This window comes from Pleurodeles waltl, chromosome 3_1 (assembly GCF_031143425.1).
Source record: "Pleurodeles waltl isolate 20211129_DDA chromosome 3_1, aPleWal1.hap1.20221129, whole genome shotgun sequence".
NCBI lineage: Eukaryota > Metazoa > Chordata > Amphibia > Caudata > Salamandridae > Pleurodeles > Pleurodeles waltl.
In genome coordinates, this window is record NC_090440.1 from 420,903,791 (window position 1) to 420,919,701 (window position 15,911).

Here is a 15,911-nt window from a genome sequence, read left to right on the forward strand (position 1 = left end):
TTTTACTGTCTCGGGCATGAGCTGCATTTTAGCCCAGTGTTCCTGCAGCATGTGAACTATGCATCTATGTGAACTCTGACATACATTTTACCTAAGTGAAAGTTCTTGTCATGTACCATGTGTTCTTCAGTTGAAGGCCGTAAGTACGAGCCTGTCTGAATGTCTGAGGGCTCACAGGTACTTAGCGTATTTAAAAAAAACTTTAGGTGAGTATTAATTCATATATACAATCATCACCTGGCATTCTGCAGCACACATGGAAGGAGGAAAATGCCATTATGGAATATTTATGTGCAGGAAGGTGCCCCTTCCCGCACATAAACAATCATCCCTGCAAGCCAGGCACCCTTGTACCATGGTGCAAGGGTGCCTGCATTGGCGCTAGGCAGCCAAATGTGCACCAGCATTGAGGAAAGTAAAGGGATTTGTTGTATTGCTATAAATACAATGCATCCCTGCTCTTTCCAAATGGCTTAGTGTGGCACTGCAAGCTGGCTCCGTAATTTTTTGTCAATGAGGTCTTAAGTGAGATAGAAAGGCTGGGCTAGACTTGTGCAAAGTTTTATTTGTGAGACTGAGAACTTTGAGATGAATGCTAGATTTTACCAGGGGTAGGCCTAGTCTGGGAACCGTGATCACATTTTCTGAGACTCTTAAGGAATTTCATAATCAAGTTCAGGTTTTCTGAAGTTTAGAAATAGCCAGGCAAGGGAGGCCAAAGTAGACTGAGTTGCAGTCAAGAATGAAGAAGATGCATGATCAAACCTCATACCCACACCGGTCAGCAAGGGCAAATTGTAAACATTTTTTTAAAGAATTTTAAGAACAGGCAAACTGGGAGTGCCTCACAGATTTGGATGATGACTGGTCAAATTTAAGCAGAAACAGGTTTTAATCTGCTTAGACTAGAGTGAAAAAGCTAAGAGTATTTGGCTACACAGGGTGATAAAGTAGATGTTAAACATGATGTGCAACAGGAACACTCCTTTGAGAACTCCATATGGAGAGAGATGTTACTTAAATGGTAGAGAGGTAATGAAACAGATTGGTGGCTAGGTTGGATTGTTGTGTAGCCATTTTAGTTATAGCTCCATGCACATTATTTTAACACACTAGGCCGCTGTGCACTTTAACCTAAATATATTTTATTCAGCTTCGCATTGTTATTTCTACAATAACCATTTTTATGGTCTTGTTTTATTTTCATCTATCTAACTGTTTTTGCTTAGCCCAGCACTGTGTTCTCAAACAAGACATTCTTGATCACTCTGTGCTTCATTCAAGGCTACAGTTTGGGACGTTGCCGGTAAATGTGGTAGAAGTTTAGTCTCCAACGTTTGTAGAAAATACACATCCGTACGTAGGGACATTTTCTCAGAACTTCAGCTGTGTTATTATAAAAACACTTCCTAGTCCCATTACACGTTAGAGGGAGATTCCAGCCAGAGAACCACGACTGTATGCTGATTGCTTCGCTACAGATGCTAAGGCAGACTACAGGCCTTTTCTCAGGTTTGAGGGTTGATGTCTTCCCGGGGGAACCTGAAAGGCAGAATTAGAGTTTAACATGCTGTGCTCAGATTATGATTTAGATAGGAAATAATCCATAAATCACAGTGACAATATGATAGCGTTATTTTTATGCTTCACTCTTCTCGTCACCATTTTAATACTGTCATGTTGTGTCGTCCTGGTTATTGCAGCTCATGCTTTGCTATCTAAGATGCAGTAGTTTTATTAAACCCATTATTAAAACATATACTGCCTCTGTTTGTCGTTTATATATGAGACTGAAGTGTAAATGAGAGAACCGGATGTGACCTGAGTGACCACGACTCCCCTGAGAAGCCTAGTATGTCAAGCGCTCAGCTGCCCAAATCATCACTATCCCCTGGTAGAGATGAGGCACTGCTAGTTGGCCGGAGCAAAACTCGTATTCAGAGCAACAGGTGTCTCCCTCCTGGAGTGGGTTAGACTCAGTCTCCCACACCGTGGATGATCCTGCTGCTCAAAATCCAGTAGTCTCATTAGAATAATGAGAGCCTACGCAACATGGCGCCGCCAACGTTTGGTCAGGCTCTACAGTAATTTTCGGGTCCTCCGGAGTATCTCTGTCTCATTATATATAATGACACCTCAATACCGTATGCGGAGACGTCCGTGGTTCTGAGGACCTCCATCACAGCTGCGTAGGCTATCTTACTGCAGCTAGAGGTTGTTCAAGCTGTGTGCCTTCTCTGAACTCATAGTGTCACTATTATGGCGAATCCACAACAGGCACAAATAGTGGTTAATATGAGACAACCTCTAACTGCACATTTATTAGCGAATGTCCTAACAGCCCAGGGTGGTCCAGTCACATTTGTGGTGGATGCCCATGCAGCTTATAGAACAGAACTTTTTTATTCATGGGTCACATTTCCAGCAGTTGATGGGAACACGAATACATTTCACCACTATACACCTGCGAATGCGCCTGGACAATACAGAGCATACGCATATTTAGAGATACCTCTATCTTATCAAGAACATAACAATTGGCTTGATGGCGCCCTATCCCACACAATATTACCAGTAAGGTTCGGTCCACTAAGTAACGACGGTCCTACCTGGCCTTTATTGGCCACCTATACACCACATCCTGCGGTTTCAAATCTAGCAGTAGCTGAAGTTTGTTGTTTATATATTGAATTAATAGCGATATATAGACGATTAGTACAATTTGTGATGCAAACACTAAATACAAACCCGGCACGTGCTGATCCAGCACATCCACATGCAGCAATGCCATGTATAAATCCTGCGACTGTACATTCGATTATGGGTGAAGTACCTGCTAAACGAGAGGAAACTCCGTTTTGGTTAGCACAGAAGATTAATACGCTGGAGGCAGTATTTCCCCATACGGGACCTCAGGATTAACATAGAATATTAACAATGTGCTTGCCTTTTGGGATGGTCCCTTCAGTAGATAACTGTAATATCTGAGGCACGGTGTTTGCTGCGCTCTATACAACCGCACATGGAACACCGACACTTGCCAATTTACCGGAGGTGTTGAGACAAATTCAAGATGAATACGGGGTTGCCCCGGCCCTAGATTTGGGGATGCAATTGATGGGTAATTTTGCCACAGTATCCTCAATCATTTTAAGTAATCTTAAAGGGGAAGCGGTGGCGCTTGCAGGGCGCATGCGACTCTGTGACGTTCCACAACAGGATCAGGAACAAGAGGTGCCTAAAATAATAGCAGAGACCTTTTCAAGTATTGGTTGAGATAGCTTAGGGGCCAGACCACGGAAACCACAATTTCAGGGTAAATTGAACAAAGATACCCCCAAGCAAGCACCTGAGGATATTAAGAAGCGCTGGGATAAAAAGCAACAAACTCCTAAAAAACAGAGGGGAGAATCTCCGCGTATGGAGACCCCACAGAATAGGTATAATCTCAGAAATAGAGATAATATAAAAACGCCTGATAGATATCAATATACTGATACACGCCAATCTCGTTCCTTTCAGGACTCATCGGAAAAAAGAAATGAGAGAGGTGGGCGATCAGAGCGAAGGACAAAGTATATGAAACCGAGACAGGAATCACAACGCTCTTCGGAAGTTTCTGTTAAAAAGGAAGAGAAACCCGCCCAACAAAAACACCAATTTAAAAAGAAAAAAGTGGCAGCAGTCGCAGTTCGACATGCCACTCAGAAAGAGGGTCCTCTTGAAGAATAAGAATTGGGCTCTAGCATTGCTAGACAGTGCGGCAGAGGTCACAATAGTTTGCCGGAATCTTCTAAAGCATCTGGAGGTGAAAGCAACTGATGACTTCATACTAGTAGAAACTGCAGACATGCGTGTCTCCACGCCTGATAGGGTGTATAAAGTAATGTTATAGTTAGAAGGAGACATTGAACGCACAATAGAGGCAATATATTGGGATTGCGTAGTAAAAGTATATGATGTCTTGTTGGCCGAACAAGATTGGCCACCTGACTTTGTCCGTACCGGCCCATATGGAGAAGAAGTCATTAAGCCTTCATTCTCACCCCTTGATCCAGAGGAACTAGCTGAATCCTATTCCATTGAATGGGCTTTAGCACAAGCACCTGCATTATTCAGAAATCACGTGGGATGGGATAATGAATCCCTCTACTATGTACTTCCAATTAAAAGTGAACCTCAGCCTTAACCGCAGTATCTTATAAAACATGAAGCAAAAGCACCAGTGAGAGAAATACTCACGCAATTAGAGTACCAGGGTGTGATTGAACCCTGTGTCTCACCATGAATAACCATTATTCCCCATAGCTAAACCAGACCATTCATATAGAATAGTCTTAGACTACAGACATTTAAACAGTTGTACAGTTATACACGTACCTATGCTATCCAAAACTCGCATAGCACAGCACTAATAAGCAACATAGTGCGTAAAAAATACAAAACAACACTGGATATTCTCAATGTTTTTTTCTGCCAGAATATAGCGCCTGAGAGTAGAGATTTAACAAGCTTCAGTGCACTAGGCTCCCAGAAAAAAATCAGTTGTTTACCTCAGGGGTATAAGAACAGCCCAGGACTGTTTGCAGCTTGTGTTACTGCAATTTTGCACGAGATTGACTCTGATGCATTATCTTATGTAGATGACATCTATCTTATAGCCCGCATTGTTGTTGGATTTGCTGATTTTGGCTAAAATTTCAACTTCAAAAAAACAAAAATAGCCTTCCTCAGTGTCCTGTTCCTAGGATATGAGCTGTCAAGTGAAGGGAAGAGCCTAGCGCCTCAATTATTAGAGAAATGCGCACAGTTGCAACCACCTAATACGATTAAAAAACTCCAATAACTATTGGGTTTCCTACATTTTGGCAGAATTTACATTCCAGATTATGCTACACGCATAAAACCTTTGTATGATTTAATGCGTCCCGATTTTTCAAGTAAATTCTGGACAATTGAACATACACGTATTCTTTGAGAGTTGCAGACAGATATGCTTGCAGCACAACACTTACATACGAGGGACAACAAAACACATTTGGTCATCAGAGTAATAGCTGGGGCCATCGGTTTCACCTAGGTAACATTTAATGAAGGTGAGACAGTCCTGGTTGCATACAAATCACACTTATACTCAGCGGCAGAACAACACTTTGCTCCCATTGAGAATATTCTCACTGCTGTACAGATGGCTGTCATTAAAGAAAGACCTCTTGCCCAAGGAAAACTGATTATTGTCGTTTCTCTGATCCCAGCCCTAGAAGCTGTTACAAAAGCCAGCGTTCCAAACACAAAAGCATTACATCCACGTTGGATACAATGGGCTAGGTCTCTGACAGCCACTGATGTAGACTACATTTTTGACCCAAAGTTACAAACTCAAGAATTTTTACAATGTGAAATAGAATACCCAGTTCCAGCAAATACATTGCCCATTGAACAGTATCATAGAGTCATGTGCACCGATGGCTCAGCAAAACCTACAAGTGGAACTAAACATCAATATTCTGCTGCTTGCGCAGTTGTAAGTGGCTACTTGGAGGGCGATAAATTCTGTCCTCTACATACCTTTACACAAACACTAGGGGATTGCACAGCACAGTTGGCAGAACTAAAAGCCCTGCTGATGGCACTCGAACACACGGACCCTGCACAGCCTACGCTGATTGTTTGTGACTCGTACTACTGTGTCCAGTCTTTTAATGAATACCTGCATTACTGGCGCCAGAATGGGTTCAGAGATTCCAAAGGCAACACCATTAAACACAGACTACTGTGGGGGAAAGTAGCTGACCTGAAAGAGATGCTACCAAATGTCCATTTGGAAAAACACACTTGGACACCAGCGTGTTGGAATACATGTTGCTGGAGATATACTGGCTGATGAAGCCACAAAGTCAGCAGTGGCAGTAGCCACTGTAGATGCTGTGACTTGCTCGAGTTTCAAACCGGACACGGACATTTGGGCTGCCGTGAGAGCTAGGACTGATGGTAAGCCGTATCAAAAAGGATTTCCTAATAACTATACCTATCGAATGGGGGATCGCCTGAACGCTGAAGTTAGAATACCAGGTGTAGGCGTAAGGGACATCCCCAACAAAGACATACGACCAGGATTGATTACAGCAGCGCATGAGGGGGTAGCATTTGCCCATGCTGGCGTGGCGGCTACGATTTCAATATTGCAGGCCTATTACTGGTGACCAGGTCTCTACAAAGAGACCAAGCAGTATGTCCTTTGTTGTGACATCTGTCAACAAATTAAAGTTTCGACTGGCAAATGCCCGGCACAAACACCCCTCTTAATTTCTAACAAACCATTACAATGTGTGTACTTGGACCATTGCGGTCCACTAACACTGGATAGTCCATACAAGTATATTCTAGTCGCTGTTGATTCATGCTCCAGATTTATATGGGTATGACCACAATGCTTGGCTGACGCTCGGACTGTTATTAAAGATTTATGTGTCTTTATCGGTACATATGCAGTTGTGGCTTTCCATTCAGACCAGGGCCCTGCTTTTGCCTCAAGGGCATTCAGAGACGCCATGGCTTCATTGGGAGTCCAACTCCAGTACTCGTCTCCCTTTCATCCCAAGGGAAAGAGTGTCATGGAGCAATTTAGCCGTGATTTAAAGCAATCCTTAACAGCCAGAGTATTAGGTACGGGTCGTAGTTGGCTTAACCAATTGTATGGAGTCCAGAGAGCACTAAATAATCTGCCTAGAAGGTCCCTGAGGGGGTCGTACTCATATGAGTGCCTGTTCGGAACTCAAATGTATGTTCCGGATCTTGATGGTCCTGGCGTGGAGGCAGCAGAAACACCTTTTGACATAAATGAACGTGTCACTGTCTTACAGGAATTGCAACAGTTCCGTGATGATAATTCTTCCAACAGTGCCGCCCCCACAGGAATCAAGAATGTGCCTGTAACACCTACCGGCTGGATTCCCAGAGTTGGGGATCTTGTATGTGAGAAAGATGCTGTGAAAAAGGAATTTGGCCCTTCTTATCGAGCACCAGTCCCTGTACTAGGGATACACGGTACCAGAACTGTTATTCTACCACCGTTGGAGGGTGCCAAAGAAAATCATTTTGTCTCCATCAACAATGTCAAACTACACCATGTGGCCGATCCTGCACAGCTGACTAAGATGAACATCCAGTAGTTCCTGAATCCCTCTCGCTACTGGTGAAGAAGTTCCTCTACAAGTTGCTTACACCAACACCGACACCTCTCTGAGCTTGGGGAGGGCGGAAGAAGATCTTACATTAGTTCCACTAACGTCAACTAATTTAGAAACATTTGACCCAGTTAACTCAACTCCAACACAAACGGATGGTGCTACCTATAGTGTCCTACCGCAGGAAACACCAGCTCCACCACTGACAGCAGCTCTGCCATTTGCACGAACTGCCTCTGGTTATTTTGCCGACTCCAACGATGATTTCTCAGACTCGTTCGCCTCTTCGACAGCTGATTTGTCAAGTGCACGTAAGCAAACAAACTGGCTTAAAGAAACTTATTTTATTTTTTCTTGGAACTATCTATGGCTCTCTTTGACTGTCTTAGCCTTTCTACTTCGGATTGGTTTTGTTATCACCTTTTTCTTATTAATACATGATCACTTTCTTCCTGAAAGATCAACAGTTGAACTGGTGAAGGAGGTTTTAAAGCCACTTTTTTCATCACATAAAGTCAGAAGAAACGTATCCTTTGTGAACATTTCCTCAGTGCCAATTCCTGATGGGATTGTTTGGGCAAAGTAATGTTTGATATATCTGGTCCCACTGAAGTTATTCAAATACCGTATGCGTTCAAATTATAAATGAATGCTATAGTAATACCAGGCCTTGTTTCTGATGATTGGGATGTGAGAACAGTTAATTCTATGATGACTGAATTGCAATACTATACTGGCTTTGAGAACGAAGATGTTTACCAATTTAAAGAAAATTATGGTGGTATGTTTTGCTATAATTACTATGAGCACCATTTCATACATAGAGCGAGCAGTCCCAGAACTGTTTTTAATTACACGCAATGGGAACATTGCCCGACTCTGCCACGGGGGAGTTCCAAAACATATTCTGAAAAGTTTGCATATTTTTCTCGGCACAATCAAAAGAATGCTGGGTCATAATATTTTAAAGTACCACCTACCAAGGATATACATATATTAATGACCAATACGAAATTCATACATTCGGAATTCTTTGTTCCCCGGTTACTGATAGAAGGCTATGAATATTGGCTTAAATCAATTGATCTGAAAAGTGTGTGGGGAACAAGAAATTGTCAAATTAAGGGAAAGGAAGCCTTGTTTAGAGCATGCCTTATTCCTGTACAAATGATCTTTTTAAACGAAACAGTACAACAGACAAGTTGTTTAGGCTTAGCTACAATTAGGAAATTAAACATGCCCAGTATACCTGCCCGCAAAGTTTTATAAATGGCAAAAATGCTCAAATGCAAAGGAAAATGAGCTTGATGAGTGGGTCCAGAATGGTACATTTAATGCATCACTGACACGTCCTGGCGGGTGGTTATTGTGACCAATAGATACCAATGGGTGTCATCAACGTTTTATTAACTCCTCAGGGGGTTTTAGGACGAGTAGGCCAGACCCTCGCTATATATCATCAGAGCATGCGGGTATAATTACAACATAGAGGGGATCATTTTGACCTCAGTGGTATTTTGTCAAGACCGCCGAGGGACCGCCGTGCTAAAGACCGCCAGTGGTGGCGGTTTTCCACTCAGCGTATTATGACTGTTGGCAGCTCTCCATCCTTTTTCGGACGGAGAGCCGCCAACAGCCATACTGGCGGTCGGCGGGGAAGTAGAGGTTGCTCCACCTCCACCGCCACGTCAACAGAACACCGCCCACCGAATCACGTCCTGTGATTCGGCGTGGCGGTGTTCTGTTGACGGTGTGGTGTCGACGGAGCAGCCCCCATGGATCCTGTCCCCTCCCGGAGGATCGACGGACCAGGTAAGTCGATCGTCCGTTAGGGGAGTGGGGTGGGGGGGTGTTGTGTTCGTGCATGGGGGTGTGCGTGTGTGTACGTAGAGGGGGTGTGTGAGTGCGTGTATGCTTGCGGGGGTGCTGTGTGTTTGGGAATGAGGGCGTGTATGTCTGTAGGTATGTCTTTATGGATATGTGCGTGTATGTTTGAATGTGGGTGTGCGTGTCTGACTGTGTGTGTGGATGTTGGCATGTATGTCGGTGTGTGTGCGTGTATGTGTGTTGGTGGTGCCTGCGTGCGTGTCATGTGTGAATGAGTGATGTGATGTTGGAGGTCGGGGTGGGGAGGGGGGTCTTGCCACCTTTGGGGGATGGCAGGGGCGGTGGGGGGTGTAGGGGAAGGAGTCAGGGTGGGGGTGGGGGAGACCCCTATCAGTGCCAGGGAAGGAATTCCCTGGCACTGATAGTGCTTACCACCATGAATTTCATGGCGGTTCCAAACCGCATGAAATCCATGGCGGTCAGCCGGGTCCAAATACCGCCGGCGGTATAGTGACGACCGCTGGGCTGGAGACCCAGGTCTCCAGCCCAGCGGTCGTCTCCGCCCTGGCGAGCGGAACGGAGAAGCGGTGGATGACCATGGCGGTAACCGCCATGTTCATAATTGCAAAAATTTAACCGCCAGCCTGTTGGCGGTCTTACCGCCGCTTCTCCGCCGTCCGCCAGGGTCATAATGACCCCCATAGTGTGGGAAAATTATGCCAGCAGTGGCTAAAACCATCTTCACTAGATGCAGTCTCCTGTCTAACTCCACTGACTTATAAGACTTCTTGTCAGGCCCCAGAACACCACGTAGGAAGCGTTTCTTATATGCAGTATATAATGAGATTTGGAAACTTTCCCAACAAGATGCCGCTGCCCGGTTAAGGCAAATAGATCAGGAAATTCTAAAAAAGGCATTAGCTGTTGTGAATAATGGGATTAACACCTTGTCCGACCGGATATATAACATAAATAATATTGTCTCTTCTGCTATAGACATTATACAATCAAATATGTCTTGTTTACACCACGGACAGAGTCAGATCAGGGTCCATTATGCAGTTGGGTTGGACGCTTCAAACTGTGAAGGCGGGTCGCGTCCCATGGCAGCACGTCAGTGCAAGGGAGATCATTTCTTCCTTTAATTTAATGCGACAACAACAACTAATGGCTAAGAAGGAAGCGACTTATGTCATGCTTAACATTGAGAAATTAGAAAAGTTGCCTTTTACTGTGGCCGAAATACCACCTGCTGAGTGGTTAATACATGGGGTTATTAATCTGCCTATTTCTACACTACAATTCACTTCCTGTTTAAAACACATTCCAGTAGGCAGATATGAAAAACTGGGAGATAGTTACATTCATGAGGTTTGGGAGCTTTAGTGGCATGAAAGAGGTCTTTCTTAGCGGTAGTGAATGCGAGACTTCAGTCAGCCATTCAATGGTTTGTAAACAGCTGTCCTTGCATGGGGCGTGTAACGCTTCAGCTGCAAACTTGGGTTGTTATCTGAAGGGAGACCCTGTCCCCTTGATTAGACCTACGTTTCAGGTGCTTTCAAATGGCAGTTACGTCCTCCTCAATGGTGAAGGCTGTTGTGGCATGCGGGCCGGAATAGTTTACGTTGTTTCGGTCGCTAAGGCTGTTACATGCTGCAGGAACGTACTGTTTCCCCCCACTAAATTTAGGGAGGTAGCTGATATTTGGCCTCACATTGCTACTTCAAACGTGAATTTTGACAAGTTAAGCAAACTCAAGGCTTTATTGATTCAAAAGCATGTGGCCCTAACATCTGCACGCGAGACCTACGCACTTCAAGTGGCAAGGTCATCCGCAGAAAAAGAGTCCCTGTTAAATACTAACTTTCCAAGACACTTTGGTGAACTTGTGGGACGAATATTTAATGCATCCATTAAAGCTGGAATCGCACATTTTTTCAAAGGTGTTGGTTCTGGTTTCGTTCACACCTTCTCCTCCATATTCGGTTTGATACCTTCAGCTATCCACTCAATTTTTGGTACTATTTTAGGGGGATTTGGCTTTATTAGCTGGCATCCTGCTGTTGCTGTTGTTGATGCGAAATGCAGTCCCGCCACAACGAGGAGAGATGCCGGCGCTCCCACTTAGCACAGCTGTGTCGTGAGCGTATGATGCAGTATTTTGGAGCAACACTCCTGGAGCAATTGGATTGTGGCTGGTCTTTGTCATTCAGACCGGTTTTGTATTGTGTGCAGCCCGTGTTTCAGTGCCTTTGGTGCTCTTTCGAACATGCACTGGAAGTCTGCCTTTCACAGAAGCGCTTGCCTGCAGTAGATGCTGATCTGTTGATGTTCTCGCTAAGGGTTCATTTACCGGACATGCTCATTGATGTTGTGTTTGCTGCGTGAAGCTAATTATGAATTACCCTTCCTGGAGGAAGTTGTTCACAACTCATCAATGGGCGCTCCACAGGATGCAGCCTTGGTTGACACTGGGGCCATGGAACACACGTGCTCCTTGATCCTTTTTGGCGAGGACTTTCTGGCTTTGACATCTGCTGAAGTGGACGATCTCCTGTTCTCCATGACTCGTACCTAGTTTGGAACTTTTCTAAATTTACATGATTTTTTAATTTGGTTATAAGTCACATGCTCATGTTTTAAATTGCCACGTAGTATGCTTGTGTGTCCTTTTAACTTGTCCAAATTGACTTGGTTTTTATATAAATCTTAGGTTGAGCTTTTAGCAATGGAATTTTAGCTTCGGCTTTGAACCACTTTCAACCGACAAGGGGAGGGTGTTGTGTAGCCATTTTAGTTATAGCTCCATGTACGTTATTTTAACACAGTAGACCGCTGTGCACTTTAACCTAGATATATTTTATTCGGCTTCGCATTGTTATTTCTACAATAACCATTTTTACGGTCCTGTTTTATTTTCAGCTGTCTAGCTGTTTTTGCTTAGCCCAGCACTGTGTTGTCAAACAAGACATTCTTGATCACTCTGTGCTTCATTCAAGGCTACAGATGGGTACATTGCCGGTGAACGTGGTAGAAGTTTAGTCTCCAACATTTGTAGAAAATACACATCCTTATGTAGGGACATTTTCTCAGAACATCAGCTGTGTTATTATAAAAACACTTCCTAGTCCCATGACACGTTAGAGGGAGATTCCAGCCAGGGAACCACGACTGTATGCTGATTGCTGAATGCTTCGCTATAGATGCTATGCAGACTACAGGCCTTTGCTCAGGTATGAGGGTTGATGTCTTCCCGGGGGAACCTGAAAGGCAGAATTAGAGTTTAACATGCTGTGCTCAGATTATGATTTAGATAGGAAATAATCCATCGATGATAGTGACAATATGATAGCGTTATTTTTATGCTTCACTCTTCTCGTCACCATTTTAATACTGTCATGTTTTGTCGTCCTGGTTATTTCAGCTCACGCTTTGCTATCTAAGATGCAGTTGTTTTATTACTATTCCCTGGTAGAGATGAGGCACTGCTAGTTGGCCGGAGCAAAACCCGGTTTTAGAGCGACAGGTGTCACCCGCAGTGGGTAAGACTCAGTCTCCCACACCGTGGACGATCCTGCTGCTCAAAATCCAGTAGTCTCATTAGAATAATGAGAGCCTACGCAACATGACTAATCTGGCACTATAGATCAAAATGAAGCAATACTAATATCCAGACTTCTCTGAAATGTCTGACAACCATGAAAGGAATATCTATGCTGATCAGAAGTAGATTAGGGGAAAGAAGAATGGGACACAAGAGAGAGAACAGAGACACTGGATATGTTCATCTACAAGAATGAACCTGTACTGCAAAAGTGAGGACTACAACAAGAAATAATTGTTTTATTTTTAAGCCAATGATGTTATAGTTCATTGTTTCTACTGTCACCTGATGTACTTGAAAAAATCTCTGTATAACCTAGTCTCTGAGATTAACCACTCAATGAGTTCCCAGTACAGAAAGAGATAATAAATCTTTTCAATAAATACACTGCTTAACTTTAACTGTAATACACATTCTCATAATTAAAACTATCTTCAGCAACTTATAAATCAAGTCTGTGATTTGAATGCTTCGCATTATCTAAAACATATTGAATAATCATTAGTGTTAGACTTTCACTCCTGACCATGTGCATTAACTTTTGCACCACTGGCAATACATTAACACCTTTAATATTGAGAATGAGATGTTCACATCCTCCACTCTGCATTTATGTGCCACGAACATGAATACCTTCATTTCCCACTAAAAATGGGAAATTTCTCCGGGTCTCTCAACAGAGTGATTACATTTTGCTGCCCCAAATGGAGATCCAAAGAGCTTCTCTCACAGCAGAAGATGTTTTGGGGCTTGTTGTTAGATGCAGCTCGCCGTGTTGACTGACATCACAGTTTATGAAACTGACAGTGTGATTGGTGATCAGAGACATAGATCAAGCCCCAGTCATTCCTAACAAAGGGAGCATAACCCTTGGAATGAGAAGAATATCTCATCAGAATGGCAATCTCCAATCATGGATCCCCCTTATAGATCACCAGGGATTTCAATGACAGAATGCACCTTTCAGGGATGGCCAATTGCCTCACCACACAACAAGGTCACCATCAGTCTTTCTGCCACCCTTATGGTAAATTAAGGAGGGGGGTGGAAGCCCAGTTTCTACCTGAATAAAAACATGATGTGGGAGCTGAACCTGTCCTAACGTAGCACTGTCTCCCCACCTGTAAATGCCAAACAGTCTTTCTGCCACTCTTGCGGCCAGTTTGGTAAATATACCCCAAACTGCCCTTCAAAGGGTGGTGGACAACATATTGATTTTGTTAAAGTCTGTCCTGGCATCAAACCACATCCCCACCTCTGAAGGGCATACAATCTTTTATATGTCAGAGTATTAGACTGGGAGAGGGGTGGGGCTGGCCCTTTCTGACATCAGGACACAACCCCCACTCCTTGAAGGCAACAGTTTTTTCTGCCCCGGGAATAGAGATTGTAGAATTTATCCCAAAGCTGTTTTGGGGAATCTACCCCCAATCTGCCCTCAAATGAAGGATGAAAGTTCACTGGACATGGGGGAGAGAAAGTGCCCTAGGAGTGCAGCAGTGCCCACTCCTCTTGCCTGCAGCACACGTGCCTGAGCCTTCCTACAAATATGGGCATAGAGGCAAAAAACTGTCAGCAGGTGTACTGACTGTGTACTACATCTAGAAGGACCACAACCAGTATGTTCTCTGAGTGACCCCCTTGATAGGGGGGTATGGAGGGTCCAGGGAGCTGCAGATATTCACTTCTTCAAAGACAGACTAGCTTGCTTCCAGTTAAAGATGAAATCATTGTTTCATTCTGTTGCCATATCTTTCTTTAATGTGCTATTCTTAGTGCAGGTGCACACAGTCATCTCTTGTGCATGTGCTGGAAACAGCAGCTTTTTTGTTATCCATAAGCACTGTCCGGGTCTGCACTGTGAACACGTGATTAAAGGGACTGATTTAGATCTTGCCAGAGGAAAAACTCCATCACAAATGTGACGGATATCCCATCCAACTTATGACGATGCCATGATATCCTATGGTGTTTTGTCACTTTTTGCTCAATGAGAGACACAAATGGCAACTAATTTGCTTTATTTTCCAGGAGACATGTTTTACCTTTCAGCAGCTCAACCACCCACTGTACCACAAACATAAAACTCATCAATAAATTAAGGTACACGTTCAGTTCTAAGTTGAACTAGAGGCTCTACTAATGCCTGTTTTGTTTGTATCTTCTCTAGCAAGTGCTACACTTCAAAGTACACTACTTTCACAATGTCACAAAGTGCAAAGTTTGTAAAATGTGCAAAGTTTTGACAGGGACATTTAAATTCCTGATGATTATACCCTAAATGGGTAGTCTGGTACTCCTTGTGCTACAGAAAGGATAGTCCGCATTTTTGTAATGTTGCAACTTATTCTCAAAAATCATAAAATACTCAACAGCAAATATAATAGAACAAAAGCTTTTACAATCAGAGATAGTCTACTAGATGTTCTTCATGCTCTTTTCATCTCTTCCTTTAGATATCTAGAGTATTCCATGGATCCCACAAAAATCCGAAGGCAGGATGCACTTTCTACCATGAATGCAGTCGCAGGAAACCCCATTGGGCAGAGCATAGCATGGGACTTTATTTGCTCTCAATGGAAGAAAATCTATGCTCAGTAAGTATATTGCTATATTTCAAGTAGATTAAGCAAAGGAATAGTGCAAATAAAAAAACATTGTTGATATCATTTCAGGGCTTGAAATGGACAAGATTTTAATTCTAGTTTAAACTACTGCAGCACGAGCGTACAAATTTATGACTTAGTTCAAACATGATAATCAAGTGTTCCTACTGTATTTGCACTCAGTACATGTTGTAATAAGATTGGATTGATGCAAAACATGGTAACCAATTCTGCTCTATGTTGTCACATGGATAATACTGAACGGAGCAAGCCAACTTTGTTGTAATTCATTTTGTAGAACAATGATTTGTTGTGTAATCATTACTAGTTTTGTATTGAAATGTATTGATTATGAACCATTTTACATGCACTAGACAAATTTTAATAAAAACGTTATAGTCCAGGCATATCCTATTAAAAAAAAGTAAAACAACCTCACTTTTCATTGCTCTTCACTTGGGAAATACTAAACAGAGCTAACCAACTTTGCTCCAATTCATTGTTTAGAAGAATGTTTGATTACAGCAGGGAAAAATACTGTTAAACAAAAGGAAAACAAATTCACTTTGCATTACTCTTCCTACTCATAGAATTCACAGATCATTTAAACAATATCATGATAAATGGTATCGTTGTCAAAAATGTGGTATCACAAATATCATTTACCAAAATATCGTGCTTCTATAC

The 15,911-nt window shown here is 43.0% G+C and overlaps 1 protein-coding gene across 1 annotated transcript in view; it reads left to right on the forward strand.

Moving 5' to 3' along the window:
• Positions 1-15,911, forward strand: part of LOC138284184 (aminopeptidase Ey-like) — a 663,484-nt gene that overhangs the window by 565,742 nt on the left and 81,831 nt on the right. Inside the window, exon 19 of the mRNA XM_069222683.1 lies at positions 15,075-15,215. Coding sequence (XP_069078784.1) covers positions 15,075-15,215 — 141 coding nt within the window. The remainder of the gene's footprint in view (positions 1-15,074; positions 15,216-15,911) is intronic.